The sequence below is a fragment of the Fusarium oxysporum genome, chromosome 9 (assembly GCF_000149955.1).
Source record: "Fusarium oxysporum f. sp. lycopersici 4287 chromosome 9, whole genome shotgun sequence".
NCBI lineage: Eukaryota > Fungi > Ascomycota > Sordariomycetes > Hypocreales > Nectriaceae > Fusarium > Fusarium oxysporum.
The window spans coordinates 2,232,344-2,252,399 of record NC_030994.1 but is presented as its reverse complement, the minus strand read 5'-3'; the positions used below and the strand labels follow the sequence as shown (position 1 = coordinate 2,252,399).

Sequence of the window (20,056 nt, the reverse complement as noted above, 5' to 3'; positions counted from 1 at the left end):
TATCGCGATAAGTCACAAGTGTCGATTCCAGGCACATGCATCTATGAATCTTTATGAGATCTCTTGACAGACAGATCTATCTTGGAGCCGTCTCACTCGGTCTAAACGGACCCCTGATTAAAGCTCTTCAAAATTAACGTACATAAACGGTGTAAAGAGCGCCCAAACGCCTAGCAATGCAAGTCTATTCAACCATATCCAAGGACCCCAACCCCAGTTTCATCTTACAGGCTGCATAGGCGCCATCTCATACTCTCCACCACCATCCGGCCCCCTTCCTCTCACAGCAATACCCATCTCCTCATCAACAGGAGGAGGTTGCGGCGCTGCGCCTTCAGGTCCTGTAGCTGGGAGAATGGGACGACCGCCGAAGAAGACGGGCTGCAGCTCGCGATACTGACAGCCCCAAGTTCCGAGACCGATGCATAGCCCGGATGAGACAAGCATGGTGAACCACCAGGCTCCGTGGCGGGGGATGTGGCCGCTGTAAAGGGATGCGATTACGAGGTTGAGAAAGTGGACGGTCAATGCGAAATCGGGTACGAGTTTGGAGCGAGCGATGAGGGCGACTATTGCGATAGGACTATAAAGTGTTAGCAAAGAACGATATTACAACAAGGGAGCTTCTGCGCTTCGAAGGAGAACTCACATGATCAACCCTCCATCCAACAAGAACACAAATGCCATGAGCCATCCATGCGTGGTATCTCCTCTCAGTCCCTCCCATCCAAATACAAGCGTCCAGCTAAACCCAGAGCCAGAGACAAGCGCCGTAAAGACAATCAGAACCAGTGCAGCGAAGTAGTATATCGCCTGTAGCGTCGCGATCTGGCCTGCGATTTTTAGGGGCGCAAGTTCTGCGAGGGCGCCTGCGCGCGGAGGTTTACGACGTCGTGGCATCTTGTGTCTTTGTGTGAAATTGTTGTAAGAGGCCAAGTGTAGAGGGTGTAGGAGTCGTCGGTCATCGAAGGGGCATGTCTCGTGAGGTCTTGTGATGTCTTCTTTGAGCTTTCGGCTTTAGCGCATGAGCCTTATATTCCCAGCTTTTTCTCGTCTTTTGAAGCTTGATTACTGAAAGTAAGACTCAGCAGAAGCTGAGAATCAGCGTAGACAAAGAAAAAGTAAAGGAGAGATGAAAGCTGAGTGCAGGGAATAAGTCGAGTTGCTTAAAGCAAGGGAAGTAAGGACAATCAAAGGACAGATTAAAGTGCATCAGCCACACATAGCAGAACATAGCTACCCTGAAACGTGGCTTGTGCTCCGTCCACTAAACCATTTCAATCTCACCGCCCTCTTTTTCTGCCGGTTCTGCTCGTCATAACGTACCCTCAGCGTTAGTAGACTAGAGATACACGGCTCATGAGATTTTGTACCCGTGTGTCCCGCCCTCATCACCATCACCAATTAACTCTCTCACATAAAAACCACAAAAATACAAATACGCAATGGGTTTCTGGCCATTCTCAAGCGAATCCCGCGCAGACGCCATTCGATCCGGCGACGCGATACCAAACCGTCAAGAGCGCAAGATCTGCTGGGCCGCCCGCGATGCCTACTTCAACTGTTTAGACGCCCACAACATCGTCGACGCCACCAAGGATCCATCAGCGACAAAGAAGGCTTGTCCAGTTGAGACGGCGGATTTTGAGAGGGACTGTGCAGCTGCTTGGGTCAAGTACTTCAAGCAGTGGAGGGTTGCGGATATCCAGAAGAAGCGACGCCTGGATGAGTTGAGGGCACAGGGTGCACAGGAGATGACGGTTACGACGAGTTTTGCGCCAGAGGGTGGTGCTGGGGAGAAGGGCAAGGGTGTGGGCGATATTCAGGCCATGTTGGACCAGAAGAAGTAACGGGATTGGAGGAACAAGATGATGGATGAATGAGACAACGGACACGGAAAAGGCTTCACAAAAGGCCATTACTTGTTTTACATATTTGTATTATATCATTGTAAACTACCACAATATCACCAACTCACACCCCAAAAGGTACAATCACAACTGCAATTGCACTCACTGTACCACCTTCACATCACACGCCGCACCCACTCCTCCCAATGAGCTAACTCAAATCTTTATCCTACCAAATCTATCTATTCCTACTACCTAAGCCGCTGCCTGTGCAAGCCCTGCCAGCTGATGAGAAACCAAGAGAGTACAATAAGTATATGACAAAAACGAAGTATCATGTGAAAAGGGGCCAGTCAACAAAGATTTGATTAACGACCAGAAGAAAAGTGAATAAAAAAAAAACAGACTGTAGCGTGCTAAGCGTGGTGGTATCATCCATGTCTTCTTCTTTTTTGATAAAAGGAACCATATCTGCACTCGCTCCCGAGACACCGACCGCGCTTCAACCTGGCGATACGGCTCACCCACCACCTTTCCGAGTGCTTCTCTGCTTCGTCGCTGACAAAGGAAAATGTGTCTGAAATAGAAACTTGCTTTCATAGGCCGAGGCCGAGTCCAGTATGCCAATGATGTTGATTGACAGAATAACAATAAGGAAATAGTGCGCGGCTGGTCAAGGAATGGTCCAGCATAAGAATATGATATGGATATGAACAAGGGGGTGTCGCCAGGTGTCTCGCTTTTCTAATGCATCATTGGTGGTTGGCGATGGTTCCGTCGCTCGTCAACCTTGTGTATGTATCTGCGTCGTTCGCTTTCTTAATCGTGAATCCATCTTTTGTCCTCCTCGACAAACCTGGAAGTGATTCCTTGGTTTGACCTTGGTCGCAACCTAAGCTACCAGTCGTACTCCATTGTCGTCTGTCCCATCCTTCCTCGGTAATGGCGGCAGCTCTTTATTGAGACTATCAATGCTCACTCTCTGTCCTTGATTGGCGGGACCTGTGCCATTGCTGAGACCTGCATAGCCACTATCTGCGCTTCCGGGTCCGGCATATCCTGACTTGGGAGGAGTTGGGGGCGGTGCTCTCGTCGGAGGGAGGCTCTTGTTGAGGTCTTTAGAGGATCTCGGGGGCCTGGCCTCGGTGTCGTCACGGCCATTTTCACCTGCCTCTTGCACGACGGGCAAGATAGGCTCATGCTGCAAAGAGTCGCGATTGTCCCTAGAAGTGCCGGTACTCAAGACTCGGTCTGGAACCTGGTTCTCGGTATGCCCATGCCTCTCAGAGCGCTCGGCCTCCTTATTAGCCCGTTCGAGCGTTTCCTGAGCTTCCGGAGATCGTGGGCCAGGTGGTGGAGGTGGTACATGGGTTGGCATCGGTGGAACGGCCTGAGACGACCTGCGCCGAGAATTCCAGCTTGACACTCTGTTTTCTGAACGTTGAGCTTCAATCATTTCCTGGTGTCTCCTCTCGGCCTCCCTGTGAGCCTCTTCGGTGGACATGGTGACACCCTCGATGAAATGGTAGAACCGGTCACCATACTGGTCAGGTGGTAGTGCTGAAATTTGTGTCTTGTCACTTGATAAGCCCTTCCAGAAGTGCTCAATCTTTTTGATAATTCCATACTAAATCATGTTAGTTGTCGTTTCCAACCTCGATGTAATACTTACGTGAGTGAGACAGTCGATGACTCCGAGATAGTAAATCTCATCCCCTGGAGTATTATCTTCATGGGTTGCCCTGAATCCACCATCGTCCTGACCAAAGACCCATCCAGGTCGATGTTGGCCTTCTTGCAACTCATCAGGCATCTTGTTTGCTGACTGGCCCATAGGTACTGGTCGCTCCTGGCGAATCATCTGTCTCAGTTCCCTAGCCTTACGTTGGTTCTCCAATTTGGATGGTGTGCGAAGGAGGACCGAGTTGGGCTCGTCGTCGGGGGACTTCTCACCACCGGGGTTGAATACTTGCAGTGTCTTGTCACGAAGGTTCTCTTCATTCCCTCGAGAGACATCATGTATGCCAACTAGTAGTGAGTAGTCCATGATCTTAAGTCTCTTCAGGAGAGCAACATCCCGTTGTAGTTGCTCAAGAAACATGCGCTTCTTCTGAATACCCAACTCGAGGCTCCGCTGTCGCCTCAGCCAGTTGAGATCCTTCAGGGTCGCCCTTGGGTTTTTCTCCAAATCTTCTTCCCTATAGTCTCGACCGATGGTAGAGCCCTTCAGATCGAAAGTGGTATGAATATCCCGGTGTGGGGGGAAGAGGTTGTTCATCACAACAAAGTGAATCTTCTTTCCATATGGCATCTTGACTCGATGAAGGCCGTAAAACTGCGAAAGAAGCATATTGGGGTTGTCTTTGACGTGCTGGTAATATTCCTTAAGAATCTTGCGGAGAAATTTATGTTCAGCATGGTGGATGGTCTTGATGATATACTTATAATCCCGGGAGAAGTAAAAGAAACTTCCACTCTTGCCCGGTGATCCCAGCTCAGATAGGATATACTTGCCCGTGAGCGACATCAGATAATCAGCAGGGTCCAGGCGGAAGAGAGCTCGGAGGCGGCGGAAGACCCAAGGAGCGTAGTCCTTGAACTTGAAATCGTACTTGGCAGACGGCACCAGCTCATTACCGGCGATGTCAAACGTCGACTTCTGCTTAGTCTCAAAATCGGCATCTGTCAACTCTCGGTCGAGCTTGGCATTCGTTCTCGACACCGAAACACGAATACCTGTAAGCATGTTGTAGGCGGTCTCCCAGTTGGCGTGATTCTCATCGACCTTGGTGCCGACAAGAACGCGATCGTCATCCTCTTCCTCCTTTCTCCTCCTCTTGCTAGCTCTCTTTTGTCGCAATGCCTCTGCCCAGCGAAGAGCATCCTCATCTGGTACAATCTCGTCCCGTGGTCCATCTGACTGCATTGATCGAGTTGGCCTTCTACCCATACTCAACGAGGGTCGTCGACCACTTGAACTTCCAGCATTAGTAGGGGAGAAGCGGCCACTAGCTTGGGCTGTATCCATTCCGTCTTTTGAACCGCGCCCCGGAACGTATTTTGGTACATCGAGGGTATGTCGTTGCTTGAGACCAGGGGGGGCTTGTAAATGTCCTGTTGATGAGGCTGCTGCACTTGACGGGTTATAAATTGGTGGTGATGACAACCGATGTGTGCCATTTGTGCGAGGGTGCAGTGCCTGCGCCGCATCGGTGTTCGTATTATTATTCGCCGAGAGAGCAGTTTGTGACTGAGAACCGCGCGGCTCTACAGGGAAAGGAGAAAGTGAGAGTGTATGGTTTCCATCAAAGCTCCTGCTTGGGGGCTTCTCGGGAGCTCCCTCTGTCGTTTGGGGTTCCGAAGGTAAGGGCTTTGATAGTATGTTGTTATGTTGATAATTATTGGTAGAGGCTGTATTGGAATTGATGCCATTGGTATCGGATGAGTGCTGGCGTGTACGGTCGACTAGGTTCGCTGTGCCATTAGGCATGGGCTGCTGCCCAAACTTTCCGACTCCGTTTGCATCGTCTTGTTGGGTGTGAGTAGCCGTAGCGGACATGCCGTTAGAATTAGAGCTCATGCTCGTAGGCCGCGTGCTGTTACTGTTGCCATTCATAGGCGCCGGTGTTGAGTCGGAGACGTCGGACGCGTGTGTAGAGGAAACGGAGCTCTCGTCAAAGCTCTCATTGATTGTGTCGGATCGGGTGTGGCGGATAGAACCCCCATTCACCCTCTCCTTGTTGACGAAACCGAACTGGTTCGTGGGATCAAGGTTGAGGATGTCGGGGTTATTGCTAAAGATTGTCGAATTGTCCTGATCGGAGAGAAACGATGGCATTTCGAGCGGGGATGTGAAGAACTCGCTGGAGGCCAAGACCAGCGAGTGCTGACGCGGTAGATGCTACTGGGTGAAGTGATGCTATTTCGAGCCTAAATCGGGGTTTGTGGATGTGATAATGTCGTCGAGACGCCGTCGGGCTCTGCAATCACTTGTCTTCCTGTCGCAGTGGTTCGCTCTCACTAACTCTGGGTTGAGTATTAACGTTGTTGGTGGAACAATGGGCGGTAGAGACGAGAGAAAGGGAAATTGGTTCGAGGGCCTTGCTGGCTGGGCGCACGGGGGGATGCTTGGCGGGTCGACCAATGGGCAGGGCAGGGACACCACGCTGGGGTGAAAAGTCGAGGGGGGAAGCGAAAGCCCGGGCGAAGTTGAAGCTGTAGATTAAATGGGCTACGGAGTTGTATGAAGATGATTGCGATGGGAAGAGGTTTCGTATATCGAATTCCCAATTAATGTGCTGTCGAATTAGATCGATTTCTGGGTGTGAGGTGAGGTGAGCGACGGAGACGGAGAAGAGAGACGGAGGATGGTGTAGTGTTGCTGGTGGTGGTGAGGCTGGGAGAAATCCGGGCGGGAAAAAGTGACGGGGCCTAGGCTCTTTCTTTCAGCAGTAGCAGTTGCAGCAGCTCCTTCCTGCCTTGCCTGGCCTGTACCTAAAACTGGAAATGAGGCGTCTCTCTGTGTGTCCTGTAAGGAAGAAGGGGGAAGGAGATGGTACCCAATGGGATAAAGGATGGGGCCACCCGGGATCCCGGCTGATATGAGATGTGAGGATTGGTGGACGTCTGACAGGCTCTGTTTTACTGGGCACAGCGTATTCTGGGCTATCTTTCAGTGCACTCCACCCACTGAAGCAATGCAACTGGGCTGTGTGGACCACTGAAAGGGAAGGGTTTGCGTGGCATAAGTCCCACGACAGATGGGCTTGGCTTGGGGCTTGGCAGACGGCCCTGGAAACCCGTCTCCCGTCCGTCTGATGCCGCTGCTACTATTTATCGGTGGCTTGCAATATTGGCGTCTAGCTCTTGTATTTTTACAGGTACGGGTTAGAGAAAAGATACACGCCATTGACACAATTTAATATGCCATTAGAAGTGCCGGTCGGTTGTGGTGTTGTCAGATTTGACGATCTGTGGCCATAATCATCCTTCTTCTTATCTCGCCAAGGGGTAACATAGAGAACAGCCAACTTTACAGTACAGTACAGCATGATCTAACCCAGGCTTCTCCATGATTCAATACGATCTCCTTATTCAATATCATCCTTGTCATGAAGCATCAATCAGTGCCCGTCTCATTCTAAGTTTGCCTCAGAAGTCGAACAGTGGGTAGCGCGTTATATCTCGACTCATGTCTCTTCAACATGAAACTTGCAGTCTTGAAGCATTGACTCTGCTTATAATACAGCTTCAGTAACTTGATGTTTAATTCAGCTAGCTGATCTGATTTCAATATTGTTCGGGTGCTTTTAAGGCTCCGAGAGCTTGTTACTAGCTATTAAAGAACCTTGTCAGTCATCTGCAGCCATTGGATCCCGTCAACATCAATCACCCAATCACCCCAGGCACCGTTAACACAACCACGGGGGGTCAAGATCCACTTTCCCCCGTCTCTTTCAATCTCGTTGTCGTGGATATGAAGACTAAGCCAAATCTCAAGACTTGGTACTAACATATTTACTCTTCAGCTCAACTTTGAATATGAAATCGTAAGAATGATTTGTAAGTGGCAACATATCTTGGTAGTGTTTCTTCAGACTAAACACACCATTCAACTAATGGCAACTGATCGTCGTTTTGGCTGATATGTCGATTTGCAAGATCGGCGCCATTCTCTCTTGTTCCAAGTCTTTTTTTGGTCCCAAGACATTTGTTCCTGTCCCTTGTTTTTTGTCTTCACCGCTAGCTAGCACATTCCGTCATGGCTGTGACCCTTATGAAACCAGTTTTTATGCGGCTGATCTATCATCCAACATGCAGCGTCCAACATCCGCCCATACTGTGATAATCCCGCGGCTTTAGCATTCAATATGTTACTATATTCAGTATGAAGAGAAGTGCACCATAGTCTTGGGTCTTGTAGATGTTTATTGGGATCATGGTACTTGTGGTGAAGTCTCACTCTGAAGAACGGGCGAATACCCACCCTATGCTGTCACTCAAAGTTCGTATCACGGGCATGTGCGTTTCCTGTAACATATGGAGCATCGTTATACATCATACATGACTTATCATGCTGCTCTCACAAGTGATTCTCATCTTTAGTATCAACCTCCTTACGACAAAGCCAGGCTCATCATCCTACAACATATCAACCCCAATATCTAAACAAGCTCTTCATTCTCCACAACATCTCGTATACTCTTGGCTGCCTCTTCCTCTTCAATAACAGATACCTTCCTAACCCCCCTGCCAAGCCACCCACAGAGCACGGCCCTTCTCGGGGTTGGCGAAGAATGCGAGCAACCGTGACAGATGTAAAGGATCCACTGTCTACGCAATCCTCCATGAATCCTTTCAAGAACAGCTAACTCAACTTTCTTGGCCCTCTCTCTGGAAATAAAAAGGAGGGCTGTGATTTCCAGGAACATGTGTAGTCTAGTGCTAACTAACGCGCCTTTGTTGATCAGATACGTGAAAGCCCTATGGACCCTGCCCCTGGTTTTTGTCAGGTCGCATTCCAGTGCTGACTCATTCTTTTTTACTTCACGAGCCTCTTTCAGACGTTTCACGACAACTTCCTAACTTGACTCTCTTAACACACCCCAATTACTACATACAGTGTTCTCTCAAACTTAAACTTGAATCTTAAACAGGGGCTTGCCGTACAGGTGGTTTCTGATCTGTCAAAATCGAACTACATCTGAATCATTTCTACTCCCTGTGATCGACCACGCTATTCCTCTCAATAAGTTCACTATCACAAGTTATCACAAGAGTCAAGAGTCATCTGTATGAGAGGAAAGTGGGAAATCCCACAGTTTTGCTCAAATAAACTATCTGCCTCACCAGCTCCAGCCACGTCGTTGCAGAACGCAAAATCCGTCCATACAACGGCACGTGCCGAGCCGGTACGAAAGCCATCCAGTCCATTTCAGTTTCCCCTCCCAAAAGTTATTTTTTCTTGTTTTTCTACTTTCATGGTTTTCATTGGTGCTGCTCAATAGCAGTCATCTCACTGTCTCAACCCTCAGTCTTGTCGCGAGAAGCCATGTTCGAGCAAAGACTGCATCTTGTCCGTGATAGGGGAGAGAGAGCAAGATCAATGTAGTGATGTTACCCGTGGGCCTCATAAAGCCCTTTCGAACCCACCAATACGTCTAGCAGAGTCTGCCTCAACTCATGAGATCCGCTCATCCAACGTAGATTTGTCGTAAGGGTATCATATCCCCCGTGCGCTCGCTCCGCCGAGGTGCCGTTCAAATCGCAAGTCAGCTACAGAAATTGCAGCCCTCAAATACAAACCGAGGGCAACGCCATCCGCGTGAAAAGCCTCGAACGCCTCGAACCTCAGAAACACCCCCTTCCTTTCCCTTCTCCCCGCACCATTTGGCTGTGCCCAGCCCCAAAGCGGGTGTGTCTACCGTGGTCGATGCCCAAAGAACACCTTTTCCCTGGAAGTTCCATTTCTCGCTCTTTTTCATCATCCGTAGATATCATGAACCAAATCAAACAGAATGCCAAAGCCGATGGTGATGATACGACTGACAGATCCGTGCAAAAAGGAAGCCAACAGGGCCTCCATGCCAAGAATGCGTGAGCCATATGAGTCGGGGCTCGCTAATGTGTTGGGTTTTTGCATAGAAACCCTTTGTGAAAGTGTCGAAGGAGTCGTAATCCATCGGCAGTGCAGGCCGTTCGCCGTCCCATCCATTCGCGGAAAAATATGCGAATAATGTACAATCCAACATTGAAATCACAACCCAGTACAAAAAAAAATCATCTTAAAGTCATCCTTAAACCCCTGTCTCGCCTACCTAACGCCATGCATGAGTATATATAATATTAGGATTGGGCATCGCGGGGCGGGCCGCGACCTCGACCGCCTGCGCCTTGGCCACCGCGGCCACGATACCCACGGCCTCGTCCACGACCTCGCCCGCCGTTGTTATAGTGCGGGTTGCCGTGCTGAGGGTTTTGGCTCTGCCAATTACCCTGGCCTTGTTGAGGCAGACCAGCCTGCTGCATCTGCTGAGGCTGTTGGTATTGCTGAGGTTGTTGAGTTTGGGGCTGCTGCTGACCCTGGGCCGCAGGTAGCTGTCCCCTTTGCATGTTGGAGATGGGTCGGGGGATCGACTCAGGGTTCTCGTAGACATAGAGACTCTTGTCGATGCTGGCGGGGATAGGCTGGATCTCAGTGCCAAGATCCCGCTCAATGTTGTAGAGGTTGAAGCGGTCGTCCCAGTTGATCAGGTTGATAGCCAGACCAAGGTGGCCATAACGACCAGATCGACCAATGCGATGAAGGTAGGTCTCGGCATTCTTGGGGAAATCAAAGTTGATGACAACGTTGACAGCCTGGATGTCGATACCACGGGTGAGGAGATCGGAACAGACCAAGTTACGGCACACACCGTTGCGGAAGTCGTGGAAAACACGGTTTCGTGCATGTTGCTGCATCTTAGCATGACTGTAGAAGCAGGAGTATCCAAGTTCGGTAATTTTCTTAGCGAGAAGTTCGACTCGGTTGGTGGAATTACAGAAGATAATCGACTGGTTGATTTGGAGCTTGGAGAAGAGGGTGTTCAAGCAGTGGACCTTCTGCTTCTCTTCAACAAAGGCGTAGTATTGAGTGATACCCCTCAGAGTGAGCTCGTCCATCAGGTTGATCTCATAGGGGCTGACCATGTTCTTATCGGAAAAGTCCTTGACGGACAGAGGGAATGTGGCTGAGAAAAGCATGACTTGTCGGTCCTTGGGGTGAAATTGCAGAAGCTGTTCGATAACGGGAGTAAACTCGATGGATAGAAGCTTATCGGCTTCATCCATGATGAACATGGGGCATTCGCTAAGGTCGGCAACATTCTTGCCAGCGAGATCGAGAATTCGGCCTGGGGTACCAACCACAATATGGACGGGATCCTGCAGACGAATAATGTCATCTCGAAGACCGGTACCACCAGTCGTAACCATAACATTAATGCCGAGGTGCTTGCCGAGGGTCTTGCAGACTTGCGAGGTCTGCATGGCAAGCTCACGTGTGGGAACAAGGATAAGACATTGAATCTTGGAAACCTTGGGATTGATGCGTTCCAAGGTAGGGATGACAAAGGCAGCTGTCTTGCCAGTGCCGTTCTTTGCTCGTGCAAGAATATCTCGACCAGTTAATGCGACGGGTATAGCTTCCTCTTGAATTGGTGAAGGTTTCTCAAATCCTGCTTCAAAAATTCCCATAAGTAGATCTCGCTTGAGGGCAAAGTTCTCGAACTCGAGGCCCTTTGTGTTTGTAACATCCTGGGGACAAAGGTCAGCCTCTGGGCGTGCGCCAAGGAAATCATGATTGCAGCATGTACCTCTGTTTGTTGTCGGTTATCCTTTGCGGGGAGGTTCAGGTTCTTCTTCCACTCGTCACTCGCGGCGGGAGCACCGTCACTGCTCGAGTTAGTCCAAGCTCACAAGGGCCGCTAGGGCGGCGCAGCGGACCTGAGTTGGGTGGATTTCAGCTTGTCTGCTAGCTGATCCGCCATTGCGTGTATAGGATCCGTCTACGGATCGAAAGAAAGTAAAAGGGTGAGGTATTATATGCAAAACAGCACAGAGGTCGGCCTCTCGTGGGTTCGGGGCGCGGGAGGGGGCAGCAGGTGAGGAGCTGCAAGGCGTTGTTGGTTTGTGTGGAGAGAGGTCGGAAGAAAATCGGTGCGCGAACTACCTGAGAAAGAAGACTCAGGGATGAAAGTGCTTTAGTTAGTTGAAAGCGCGAGGTCTATGTCGTGTGGAGAGGTCTCTTGTCGTCGTGGGGTGTTTAAAGGTGTGATTCGGTTCTTGGTGGAGGGAAGAAATAGAGTAGAGTAGGCTCAGTCTTGGAGTTTGAAGGTGAAGGTGACGATGGTGTGTGCCTCATTGCGGCGGAAGGCCCTGCAGTTTTTGGTCACGTGTAGGCGGGGCAGCCCGGTTTTTATCGTTTGCTGAGATGGACGAGAATGAGCTTTTGCTAAAGCGATCTAGTCTATTGTATTCTGGGAATTTGCCAAGTGTTTGCTTGGAGTTGAGCGACTCTCGGAGGGAGATTCCGAGGCTTTTGTTGTGATGAAAATGACACGAGAGATGAAAATCAACAGAGTTTCAATGAGGACGCATGATACCTCCAGCTCTAAGCAGGGGCCAGCTCTAACGATTTAACAAGCGAGGTACACCTTGTCACTGTAGTATGGGGTTAAGTTCTTCGATTGACAAAGAACAGTCCATCCCTGCGTATGTTTTGAGAGAATATGTACCTCTGAAGGTCAAGTTCTCATTGTTCATCTATTAATTCACATTCTAGGTCAAGAAAGGTGGCGTTACTCCACGTTACTCGATGCTAGGCAGGCTACCTATCACGATCTCTCAATCACATGAAAACAATGGCATGACCAATAACCGCTGGAGGAATTGCCAATTCACGCAAGCCATTCGTTCATCATTTATCATGGAATTTGTAAAAACTGGTATTCATTCTTCGCTCTACTCGGCCTGACATCTAGCCCAAGGCCATAGCCAAATAAGTAACTCCAGGGTGGTGCAATATATATACAAATGATCTTTACTCCGGCTTTTACAGCTTCATACCCACAGCCTTTGCAACTCTCAGACTCTGCCTCATGCTAAGATCAAGCATAATCTCTTCACTGCCACCGGGGATGGCATATGCTCGCACATCACGGTACAGTCGCTCGACCTTGGCACCCTGGCCTCCTCGAGAGTAACTCAGACCACCGAAGATCTGACTAGCTTCCCGGGCACAGAACTCAAATGTGAGGGTAGATTGAGCCTTGAGACCAGCAATAGGACCGCCGAGTCGAAGCATAGCCTCTGTCTCGCCCATGCGCTCGCACTGGTAGATGAGGTTCTCGAGCCAGTTGTATGAGGCCTCGATTTGACGAGCCATGTGAGCGAGCTTCATGCGGATAACAGGGTGGTCAATGAGCTTCTTGCCGAATGTGCGTCGCTTGCTACCGTACTTGACGGACTCCTCGTAGCAGACACGAGAGAATCGGAGGGACTGGATGATAATACCCATACGCTCGTGGTTGAAGTTGGTCATGATGACCTTGAAACCCTGGTTCTGCTTGCCGAGCAAGTTCTCAACGGGAACCTTCACATCTTCGAAGGTGATGTATGTTGTTCCTGAAGACAGGACACCTTGGCAAGGCATGCGTCGGGTGGAAACACCCTCGCCACGCTCGATGAGGAGCAGAGACACACCGTTCATACCAGCCTCTCCAGTTCGCACAGCGACGGTGAAGTAGTCGGCCCAGATACCGTTGGTAATCCACTTCTTCTCACCGTTGACGATGTAGTGCTTGCCATCCTCGCTCAGCTTGGCCTCGCAGGTCAGGTTGGCGACATCACTACCAGCATCAGGCTCAGTGATAGCCAAGCAAATGCGCTTCTCACCACTAAGGATACCAGGCATGATACGGTCTTTGAGCTCCTTCTTACCGAACTTCATAAGAGGAGGGCAGCCAATACCGAAGCCACCGATGATGTTCCAGACGAAACCACCAGAGCCAGTGCGGGACAGCTCGTCGGTGATGATCATCTCGTGGAAGAGATCCCACTGCTCAGGAGCGACAGACTTGATACCTTGAGGAACATATTGGGTTGGGTACTTGACACCGAGAAGACCAGCGAGGTAACCGCGACGACCCATCTCCTTATAGATCTCCTCGGGGACCTCCTTGGCCTCGTCCCAGTCGGTGACATAAGGCTCGATATCTTTCTCAACCCATTCGCGGATCTCGGCGCGGAGAGCAGCATGAGATTCGTTGAAGTATGGTGAGTGGTACTAACACGTGTAAGCAAGGAGTTGACAGAAGGTAACAGGGGTAAACCCACGCTTTGGTACCAGGCAGGGTCAGCAAAGGGAATCTGGTCACCGAAAGGCTCAAGAGCCTCGGCGTCTTCCTCCTTGGCAGCAACCTCCTTCTGTGTAGTCTTCACGGCCTTGGGTGTAGGGGCCGCGGGCACCGGAGCAGCATTGGCCTCAGGCTTAGGCTCGGGGGCCGCGGGCTTGGAGTCAAGAGATCCGACCTGAAGCTGCTTCTTGTACTTCTTGAGGATACCCTCGTTGTGGTACTTCCAGAATTGCTTGGAAGCGTCCTTGCCGCCGACGCGCTGGAGAATCTTCTTACCACCTATTGCGCGTTAGATCTGGGTTTCGAGGAGTGTATCGTGATTGACCTACCTGGGTGGTCGTCTTGAAATTTTGTCAAATCGTAAACATCGCCATCGACAATGATGTACAAGTCGCCGGGCTTGTTATGCGACGCAACGTCGCTTGTGGTAAAGACTTTAGACATGTTGACTTTGTGTTGCTGATGTGATGGGAAAAGGATAATCAAAACTGTCAAAGGGTATATATCACAGAATCAAAAGAAAAGGCCAACACGACAATATGGGAGAAAAAGAAGGAGGAGGAAGGGATCATAAGCCTTTCATGAACCTTTTTTAAAACATGCTTCGGCAAAAGCATAGGTAGCATTACAATCACATGTTGGTGCTTCAGCTCCACCCCCATATTCTATCATCTTTTTTCTGGGGAAAACTTGTCGCTTCAGGTCATGAGTCGTCCCATTCACGGCATTACTCGATGCGGTCATGGTAGAGAGACAAAGGTCATGTGCCTACGCCTCGCTATGTTCATTTTGCATGTGAAAGAGCTGCAGTAAACGACAATTGCTCTACTGCTAAACTCTAGCGCATGCGTTGATGTCATGATGGAGGATGCCGAGGCTTCTATGCGCTGTCCAATCGGAGGTCCAGCATTGCCAAATATGGCGTCCGAGGTAAATGCTCACGACTCGCCAACTTTACAAGGGGACAAACCCCCACGGGGAACGGACAACCCATCTAAAAAGAGCATGCGGAGAAGACCCTTTGTTGCATTTCACTTGCATGTGTTGGAAATTCGTCTTGTTTGGCTGGTTGGGCCCAAAGTCCGAATATGACCCCAGTAGCATCTTGGTTCGGTGATATATCTACATCAGATCACCATCTGCCGCCTGAGAATGCAGCGAGTCTCCGAACTTGACAAACCATCCGAACAACTGAACTTGTTTACTGGGGATTTTCAGAATTTGTATTCATATTTATGTGAGCCACTGAATATGCACAATGATATACAACAAAACCTGTCCAAACTGTTTGAAGCTTACTGTCCTACAAGTTCTTCGTAAACCCTTTGTAGGAGAGGTGAGAGAAGATGTCAATCTTGAGTAACAAAAATGTTCAAGTTGATTTAGCGTAAACTAAGGAGTCCTTTAACTCCCCTGCTTCAGGACGTTCCCCTTGAGGCCGTTCATTACGCGGACAGATTATCTCTATAGAAATCCATCGTAGTGCTGTTAATGCCACCGGATAAAGCCTCCAGGTGGTATATACCACTCCACAACGCCAAAAACTCCGTTCCCGATCCCAGCACGTAGCTAACCCTTTTCCATACCCCCCAAGACATCAGATTCTTGTCTCACTGCAATGCCATGTATCCTTTCACTTGGTACCTCGAGGCTTGGCTTTAGAAGCAGCCTTGTCCTTCTTCTCCTGCTTAGCCTTCTTTCGCTTCTCTTCATTCTTCTCATCCAGCTTTCGCTTGTGTGCTGCCTTCTCAGCATCTGTCTTGGGAACAGGCTTGAAGAAACCCTCTAGTCGAGCTTGTTGAGAGCTCTTGAGATTCTTCTCCAGCCGGGCACCTCCACTGCGAACACGATCCTCCGAGAACCCCTTCTCTGTGACGAGGAACTGAACAAGGCCTTCCATGTCAGGCTTCTCCCATTTGAAATCGCAGTCAGGGTGGTCGGCTTGTCGCACATCGGGCTCGAAAAATAGATCCCGAGCATCCTTATAGGGCCAGTCCTCAGGAATAGTATACTTCTTCTTGGGATCTTTCTCAATCGCCTCGACAACCTTCTCCAATGAACCATGCTCACGGATCAGCTTCAGGGCAGTGCTGGGGCCGACCTTGGGAATTGGGTCAAGGTAATCGCAGCCGAGCAGGATACAAAGATCCACAAACTATGCAAGGTTAGGCCAATGTATCAACCAATCTGGACGTCGCAACATACCTGCTTCCTCTCCATGTTAAGGGCCCTCGAGGACCTTCTTCTAGGTGAATCTCCTGAATGGGCTCTTTGCGTTGTTCGCTGAAAGTAAGATGGCGCAGTAAAATGGGTGCGTTGAAGCAAAGAGTGTCCATATCTTCACTGGCGGCCGCATACACCTTGCCAGCCTGGGCCAAGACAGCACACTGGGCCTCAGCCTCAGTAGGCGCAATGATGTAAGGAATGCCCATGAGCTTGAGTAGACGCTGGCATTCGGCATTGTGCTCTCGAGTGACACGAACAGTTCGTCGTGAGAACTTCTCGATATCTTCTGCTGTACCAGTCTCCTTAGCCTCCTCGAGGCCTTCGGTAGCTTCCTGCTTGCGCTGGAAACGCTTGGCCAACTCGCCAGACTTGAGTTTAGGTGGTGCACCATCGAAAACGTAGAGGGGCTTGATTCCGTTGTCAACCATGCGCAGAGTACGGTAGAACATGCCCATGAGATGCGATGTTGTCTCGCCGCTCTCGTTCATGAGCTGTTGGCCTTCGGATCGTACGGCGATAAGGAAACTGTAGATACTCATTGAAGCATCCTAATATCATAAGCAACTATCCTTCGTATTGAAATTTCGTACTGAGCTTACAATGGCGACCTTGCGGCCGAACTGGTTCTTGATCTCACCCTCCTTGATCGAATCTGGAGCTTCCTCCTTGATGATCGAAAAGAGTTGCTTAATACCCATCTTTGCAGTTTTTCTCTGGTATTCCGGGGCAAGTTGTAGAAATAAGACTCGGAATGAAGTTGAGATCCAAGTAACAAGAAGAAAAGAGAGGAGACTTGATCAATGAGAAAAAAAGAGATGGAGGCGCAAACGAAACGTGAAAGAAGAAGGGACTTTACGCGTGTGGGACGTCATGACGCGCCTGTCGCGACGGAAACTACAGGGATCTTAATTGACCCCACAACGCGATTGGACTAAAGCTTCAGAGCTGCCTGGATCTCTACTGCAGCATTATGTAATGGAGGAACAAAGAGAGACTCTGTAATGTGAATATCATGTTGGATGAGGAAAAGGCCATTGTTTCAGGTGCTGTTGGTATTTTATTCGTCCAATGTTCCTAATCAATTCAACATACTCTCTAGGTGCCACAACTACAGCCCTATATAGTAAACTCACTCTCTATCTTACATAACCTCATACTGCTTGAGGCTACCCCTGTCACAATAGATAATATTTTGGGGCCACAGGTAAATGTATCGACTTCAAATCTCCAACTTAGATTGCTGCACCCCCCACTGACCTCAAAAGTTCTACACTGTCCTCAAGGCAAGCCTCAAGTACTCCGAAGAACCCATCAGTCAGCAGATAACAGGATGCGTCCTGCAAGCTAGAATAGTGCTCAAGGCACTGAGCCTCTTCCAACCCTCCTCTGAAGCGTCGACCAAGCACATAAGTACTTTATCTTGATATACCGCTCGGAATACAGAGCAGTCAAGGATGGGTCTCTCCTTGCGCTCCACCTGGCCGTGCGGAACATGTCACGAAGAAAAGGGTCTGACTTCACAAGTTCACAACATGTCAAGCTTGTGTCATGAGAAATGAGCAAAGGGGCACTTCGTATGTCGTGGGGGTATCGTACAAATCGTCCCCGGCATCTTCATTATATCGTTCTCGACATCTACTCGCAAAGGTCAGTTTCGCAATCTCAATTTTACATCCATGAGACAGCCTCATGTCCTTCTTTGGCCATCCATGCTGTCAAGCGTCTTGTCGATCTCCATGATATCCAACATCTCAAACTCCACATTCCGTCTCGTAAAGTCTTGCGTATCGTCTGCTGCTGCTTCAAGCGTGTCCATAAAGTCAAAGCCGACCGTTCGGCGCGGTGGCTGCAGAGTGGTGTCTGCGTCTGCATCGTAATTTCCAGAGGCAGATCGAAGCCGTAAAGTACCCGGCTTGACAGTGCTCAGGTTGAATAAAGACTTGGCTGGTCGGGTTTCCCTGCCGTGCACGATGATAGCGTCTGACTTATCTCCCTTTGAAAACAGACGTCGTCTTCGTGAGTTTGCCGCGGCACCCACAATCTTGCCGGGTCCGTCCTCTCCTTCTCGAACAACAACAATCCTGGACTCGCCGAGAACAATAACATCGGCAGGAAGACCACCATCTTGGGCGATAATACTGTGATCAGGCTCTATCAACAGACCAACTCCGCAACATCTCTCGCCCAGCAGACCAGTTGCCAGATCCAGGAGCTTGATCATCTTTACTGGTTGCGCTCCGTTGAAAATGTCTCCACCTGTTCCGGCAGCCCTTCGAAGTTGAGAATCCCAGAAGCGCGTGACTCCAGGGATGACGCATACATGTTCGAGGCCACCGACCCACAGAACCACTGTCTCGTCTTGAATGGCGCTACCACTCGATGGCAGAGACAACACTTTGATGCCACCTCGGATAGTAGCCAGGCGGTCAAGTGTGATAGCAGAGCTCAGGGATGCAGTAGCCTGTCGTCGAGTGTGAGGGGTCATAGGGGCGAAGTCTCCAGTGCTGTGCTCCTTGTTCTGGGTCGTCACACTCCTAAGTGAGCTTGTCCCCTCTACGTAGCCAGAAACGCTGAAGGTCGTCAAGGCGGCTCCCTTTACTCCAGGTTGGAGTTTATTTGAGAGAACAGCGCCTGGTGCAGTAGGACTGGCGCCATCAACGTCCCAGATACCCCACATGCCATCGGCAAGGAGGACTAATATGGCGCGGCCGTGTGCTATCCAAGCAGCGTCAATTATTGGTTTCCTTGTCGACGAAGGGCGAGAAAAGGGCTGATACATAGAGAGAAGCCATGAGCCTTGAATAGGGAAAGGCCCTGTGGCATCTGTGGCGGTGAAAGAGGGTCGCGCAAAGTCATAGATCCGGACACCCTGCAGCGCTGAGACAGCAAGCAGTTGTGTTGTATGTGTAGAGTTGAAGGATATGCTTGTCAGAGGGTTTGGCAAATACTCGGTCTGGAAAGACTCGACAGCTTTGGCGGGCTTGTCACTGGCATCTAGTGGCACATCCCATAACCGGAGCACGCCAGAAGCCTCCCTGCAGTGCGAGGCAACAACGGCTCTGGATTTTGTACCAGGTCGCTCCGTGTCAGTGGGCATGATGAGGTTGATGGCAATCCCCTCACTGTGTCTGTTCTGGCCACCAAGCAGGATGAGCGACTCTCCCCAAGCTCCGGATCCAGCCTTGCCTGCCAGCAGATCGCTCCTGAGCTCTGATCTTGCCTTGCTCTCTGGTGACGGAGGAGTAAGAGGAAGTGTAATGACGTAGATGTCGTTGGTCACGCAAGACACAGCAAATACCATCTTTTCCGTCAGGACTTTAGCACCTCCCCATGCAGCATCATCTGCCAGTGTCGGGGTCATAGGCATGACCGCAACTTTCAGGACCGCTGTTCCAAGCGCCAGGTCCAGGGTCTGGACGATCTCCGGAAAGGGAGTATCCTGAATCCCATCTTCAAACTGCGGTTTGTCCTCATAGTGAGATGCTGTCTTGGACTTGGCTGGTGGTTCGTCGTCGTCCGAGTCGATGATCATAATCGAGTCGTCTGTAGTTCCATTCTGCTTTTCAGGCTGAGGCGGCGCCTTCTTCGCAGCCTTGAATCGCTTGCCTCCTCGCCATGCGATCGTCACACCGTTTTCGTGACCGTATACGAGGATGGTCGCTCCTTGTGGAGAGTAAACGGGATAGGTTTGAACATCGTTTACCCGTCGCGAAAGGTTATATCTAGAAAATGAGAAAGCGTTCTTTGGGCCGAATATCAGTCGAAAAAGAGGTTCACCTACGTGAATTGTGTGTTTTGCGCCGTGCGGCGGATTCGAGGAGCTGGGATAGAGCTCATGCTGAGTTTGAGTTCGGGTAGCAAGCCCTATAAGAACCTATATGTGTTCTTTTGTGTGGATTTATGGCTCAATATTTGGGAATCTGTATTGGTGCTCGTTGTGTATGCGATATGTGTGAAAGTGTTTTGTTTGTGTTTGCTGTTGGTTGATGCTTGCAGGCTGGGAACTTTTCCAACGCGACAAGCATCGCGCCAAGCTAGAGCTTCGATAGTCACGTGGTAGCTTCACTGAACATGCAGGTATTTGCT

The 20,056-nt window shown here is 50.0% G+C and overlaps 9 protein-coding genes across 9 annotated transcripts; 2 read left to right on the top strand and 7 right to left on the bottom strand.

The window, feature by feature from the left end:
* Positions 1-2: 2 nt before the first annotated feature.
* On the bottom strand, positions 3-1,213 carry FOXG_12726 (uncharacterized protein). The gene is made up of 2 exons (XM_018392570.1): positions 650-1,213; positions 3-583 (listed from the first exon to the last, which is right to left on the bottom strand). The coding sequence occupies exons 1-2, from the start codon at positions 898-900 to the stop codon at positions 220-222; spliced, it is 615 nt and encodes a 204-aa protein (XP_018251116.1). The 5' UTR covers positions 901-1,213; the 3' UTR covers positions 3-219.
* Positions 1,214-1,321: 108 nt separating this feature from the next.
* Positions 1,322-2,102, top strand: FOXG_12725 (uncharacterized protein). The gene has a single exon (XM_018392569.1). The coding sequence runs from the start codon at positions 1,446-1,448 to the stop codon at positions 1,848-1,850; it is 405 nt and encodes a 134-aa protein (XP_018251115.1). The 5' UTR covers positions 1,322-1,445; the 3' UTR covers positions 1,851-2,102.
* FOXG_12724 (1-phosphatidylinositol-4-phosphate 5-kinase) lies at positions 1,351-6,372 on the bottom strand. Its single transcript, XM_018392568.1, has 2 exons — positions 3,523-6,372; positions 1,351-3,477 (listed from the first exon to the last, which is right to left on the bottom strand). The coding sequence occupies exons 1-2, from the start codon at positions 5,686-5,688 to the stop codon at positions 2,743-2,745; spliced, it is 2,901 nt and encodes a 966-aa protein (XP_018251113.1). The 5' UTR covers positions 5,689-6,372; the 3' UTR covers positions 1,351-2,742.
* On the top strand, positions 5,909-6,025 carry FOXG_20760 (uncharacterized protein; the record flags this gene model as incomplete). Its single annotated transcript, XM_018401070.1, has 1 exon — positions 5,909-6,025. One exon carries the CDS (start codon positions 5,909-5,911, stop codon positions 6,023-6,025), a length of 117 nt encoding a protein of 38 aa, XP_018251114.1.
* Positions 6,373-9,333: 2,961 nt separating the features above from the next.
* On the bottom strand, positions 9,334-9,435 carry FOXG_12723 (uncharacterized protein; the record flags this gene model as incomplete). Its single annotated transcript, XM_018392567.1, has 1 exon — positions 9,334-9,435. One exon carries the CDS (start codon positions 9,433-9,435, stop codon positions 9,334-9,336), a length of 102 nt encoding a protein of 33 aa, XP_018251112.1.
* A 260-nt stretch (positions 9,436-9,695) lies between these two features.
* FOXG_12722 (ATP-dependent RNA helicase DHH1) lies at positions 9,696-11,377 on the bottom strand (the record flags this gene model as incomplete). Its single annotated transcript, XM_018392566.1, has 3 exons — positions 9,696-11,144; positions 11,204-11,282; positions 11,334-11,377. The coding sequence occupies 3 exons, from the start codon at positions 11,375-11,377 to the stop codon at positions 9,696-9,698; spliced, it is 1,572 nt and encodes a 523-aa protein (XP_018251111.1).
* Positions 11,378-12,267: 890 nt separating this feature from the next.
* FOXG_12721 (acyl-CoA dehydrogenase) lies at positions 12,268-14,454 on the bottom strand. Its single transcript, XM_018392565.1, has 3 exons — positions 14,074-14,454; positions 13,725-14,023; positions 12,268-13,674 (listed from the first exon to the last, which is right to left on the bottom strand). The coding sequence occupies exons 1-3, from the start codon at positions 14,186-14,188 to the stop codon at positions 12,442-12,444; spliced, it is 1,647 nt and encodes a 548-aa protein (XP_018251110.1). The 5' UTR covers positions 14,189-14,454; the 3' UTR covers positions 12,268-12,441.
* A 567-nt stretch (positions 14,455-15,021) lies between these two features.
* Positions 15,022-16,821, bottom strand: FOXG_12720 (flap endonuclease-1). Its single transcript, XM_018392564.1, has 3 exons — positions 16,570-16,821; positions 15,950-16,518; positions 15,022-15,899 (listed from the first exon to the last, which is right to left on the bottom strand). The coding sequence occupies exons 1-3, from the start codon at positions 16,666-16,668 to the stop codon at positions 15,824-15,826; spliced, it is 744 nt and encodes a 247-aa protein (XP_018251109.1). The 5' UTR covers positions 16,669-16,821; the 3' UTR covers positions 15,022-15,823.
* Positions 16,822-16,984: 163 nt separating this feature from the next.
* Positions 16,985-19,999, bottom strand: FOXG_12719 (uncharacterized protein). Its single transcript, XM_018392563.1, has 2 exons — positions 19,752-19,999; positions 16,985-19,692 (listed from the first exon to the last, which is right to left on the bottom strand). The coding sequence occupies exons 1-2, from the start codon at positions 19,805-19,807 to the stop codon at positions 17,658-17,660; spliced, it is 2,091 nt and encodes a 696-aa protein (XP_018251108.1). The 5' UTR covers positions 19,808-19,999; the 3' UTR covers positions 16,985-17,657.
* Between the last annotated feature and the right edge of the window lie 57 nt (positions 20,000-20,056).

Coding starts and splice junctions, on each gene's coding strand:
- FOXG_12726 (XM_018392570.1), bottom strand. CDS start 900: ATGCCACGACGTCGTAAACCTCCGCGCGCAGGCGCCCTCGCAGAACTT. Junction 584..649: donor TTGGATGGAGGGTTGATCAT/GTGAGTTCTCCT, acceptor AACACTTTATAG/TCCTATCGCAATAGTCGCCC.
- FOXG_12725 (XM_018392569.1), top strand. CDS start 1,446: ATGGGTTTCTGGCCATTCTCAAGCGAATCCCGCGCAGACGCCATTCGA.
- FOXG_12724 (XM_018392568.1), bottom strand. CDS start 5,688: ATGCCATCGTTTCTCTCCGATCAGGACAATTCGACAATCTTTAGCAAT. Junction 3,478..3,522: donor TCATCGACTGTCTCACTCAC/GTAAGTATTACA, acceptor AACATGATTTAG/TATGGAATTATCAAAAAGAT.
- FOXG_12721 (XM_018392565.1), bottom strand. CDS start 14,188: ATGTCTAAAGTCTTTACCACAAGCGACGTTGCGTCGCATAACAAGCCC. Junction 14,024..14,073: donor ATTTCAAGACGACCACCCAG/GTAGGTCAATCA, acceptor AACGCGCAATAG/GTGGTAAGAAGATTCTCCAG. Junction 13,675..13,724: donor ACCCTGCCTGGTACCAAAGC/GTGGGTTTACCC, acceptor TACACGTGTTAG/TACCACTCACCATACTTCAA.
- FOXG_12720 (XM_018392564.1), bottom strand. CDS start 16,668: ATGGGTATTAAGCAACTCTTTTCGATCATCAAGGAGGAAGCTCCAGAT. Junction 16,519..16,569: donor TCGGCCGCAAGGTCGCCATT/GTAAGCTCAGTA, acceptor TTATGATATTAG/GATGCTTCAATGAGTATCTA. Junction 15,900..15,949: donor TTAACATGGAGAGGAAGCAG/GTATGTTGCGAC, acceptor AACCTTGCATAG/TTTGTGGATCTTTGTATCCT.
- FOXG_12719 (XM_018392563.1), bottom strand. CDS start 19,807: ATGAGCTCTATCCCAGCTCCTCGAATCCGCCGCACGGCGCAAAACACA. Junction 19,693..19,751: donor GCGCAAAACACACAATTCAC/GTAGGTGAACCT, acceptor CTCATTTTCTAG/ATATAACCTTTCGCGACGGG.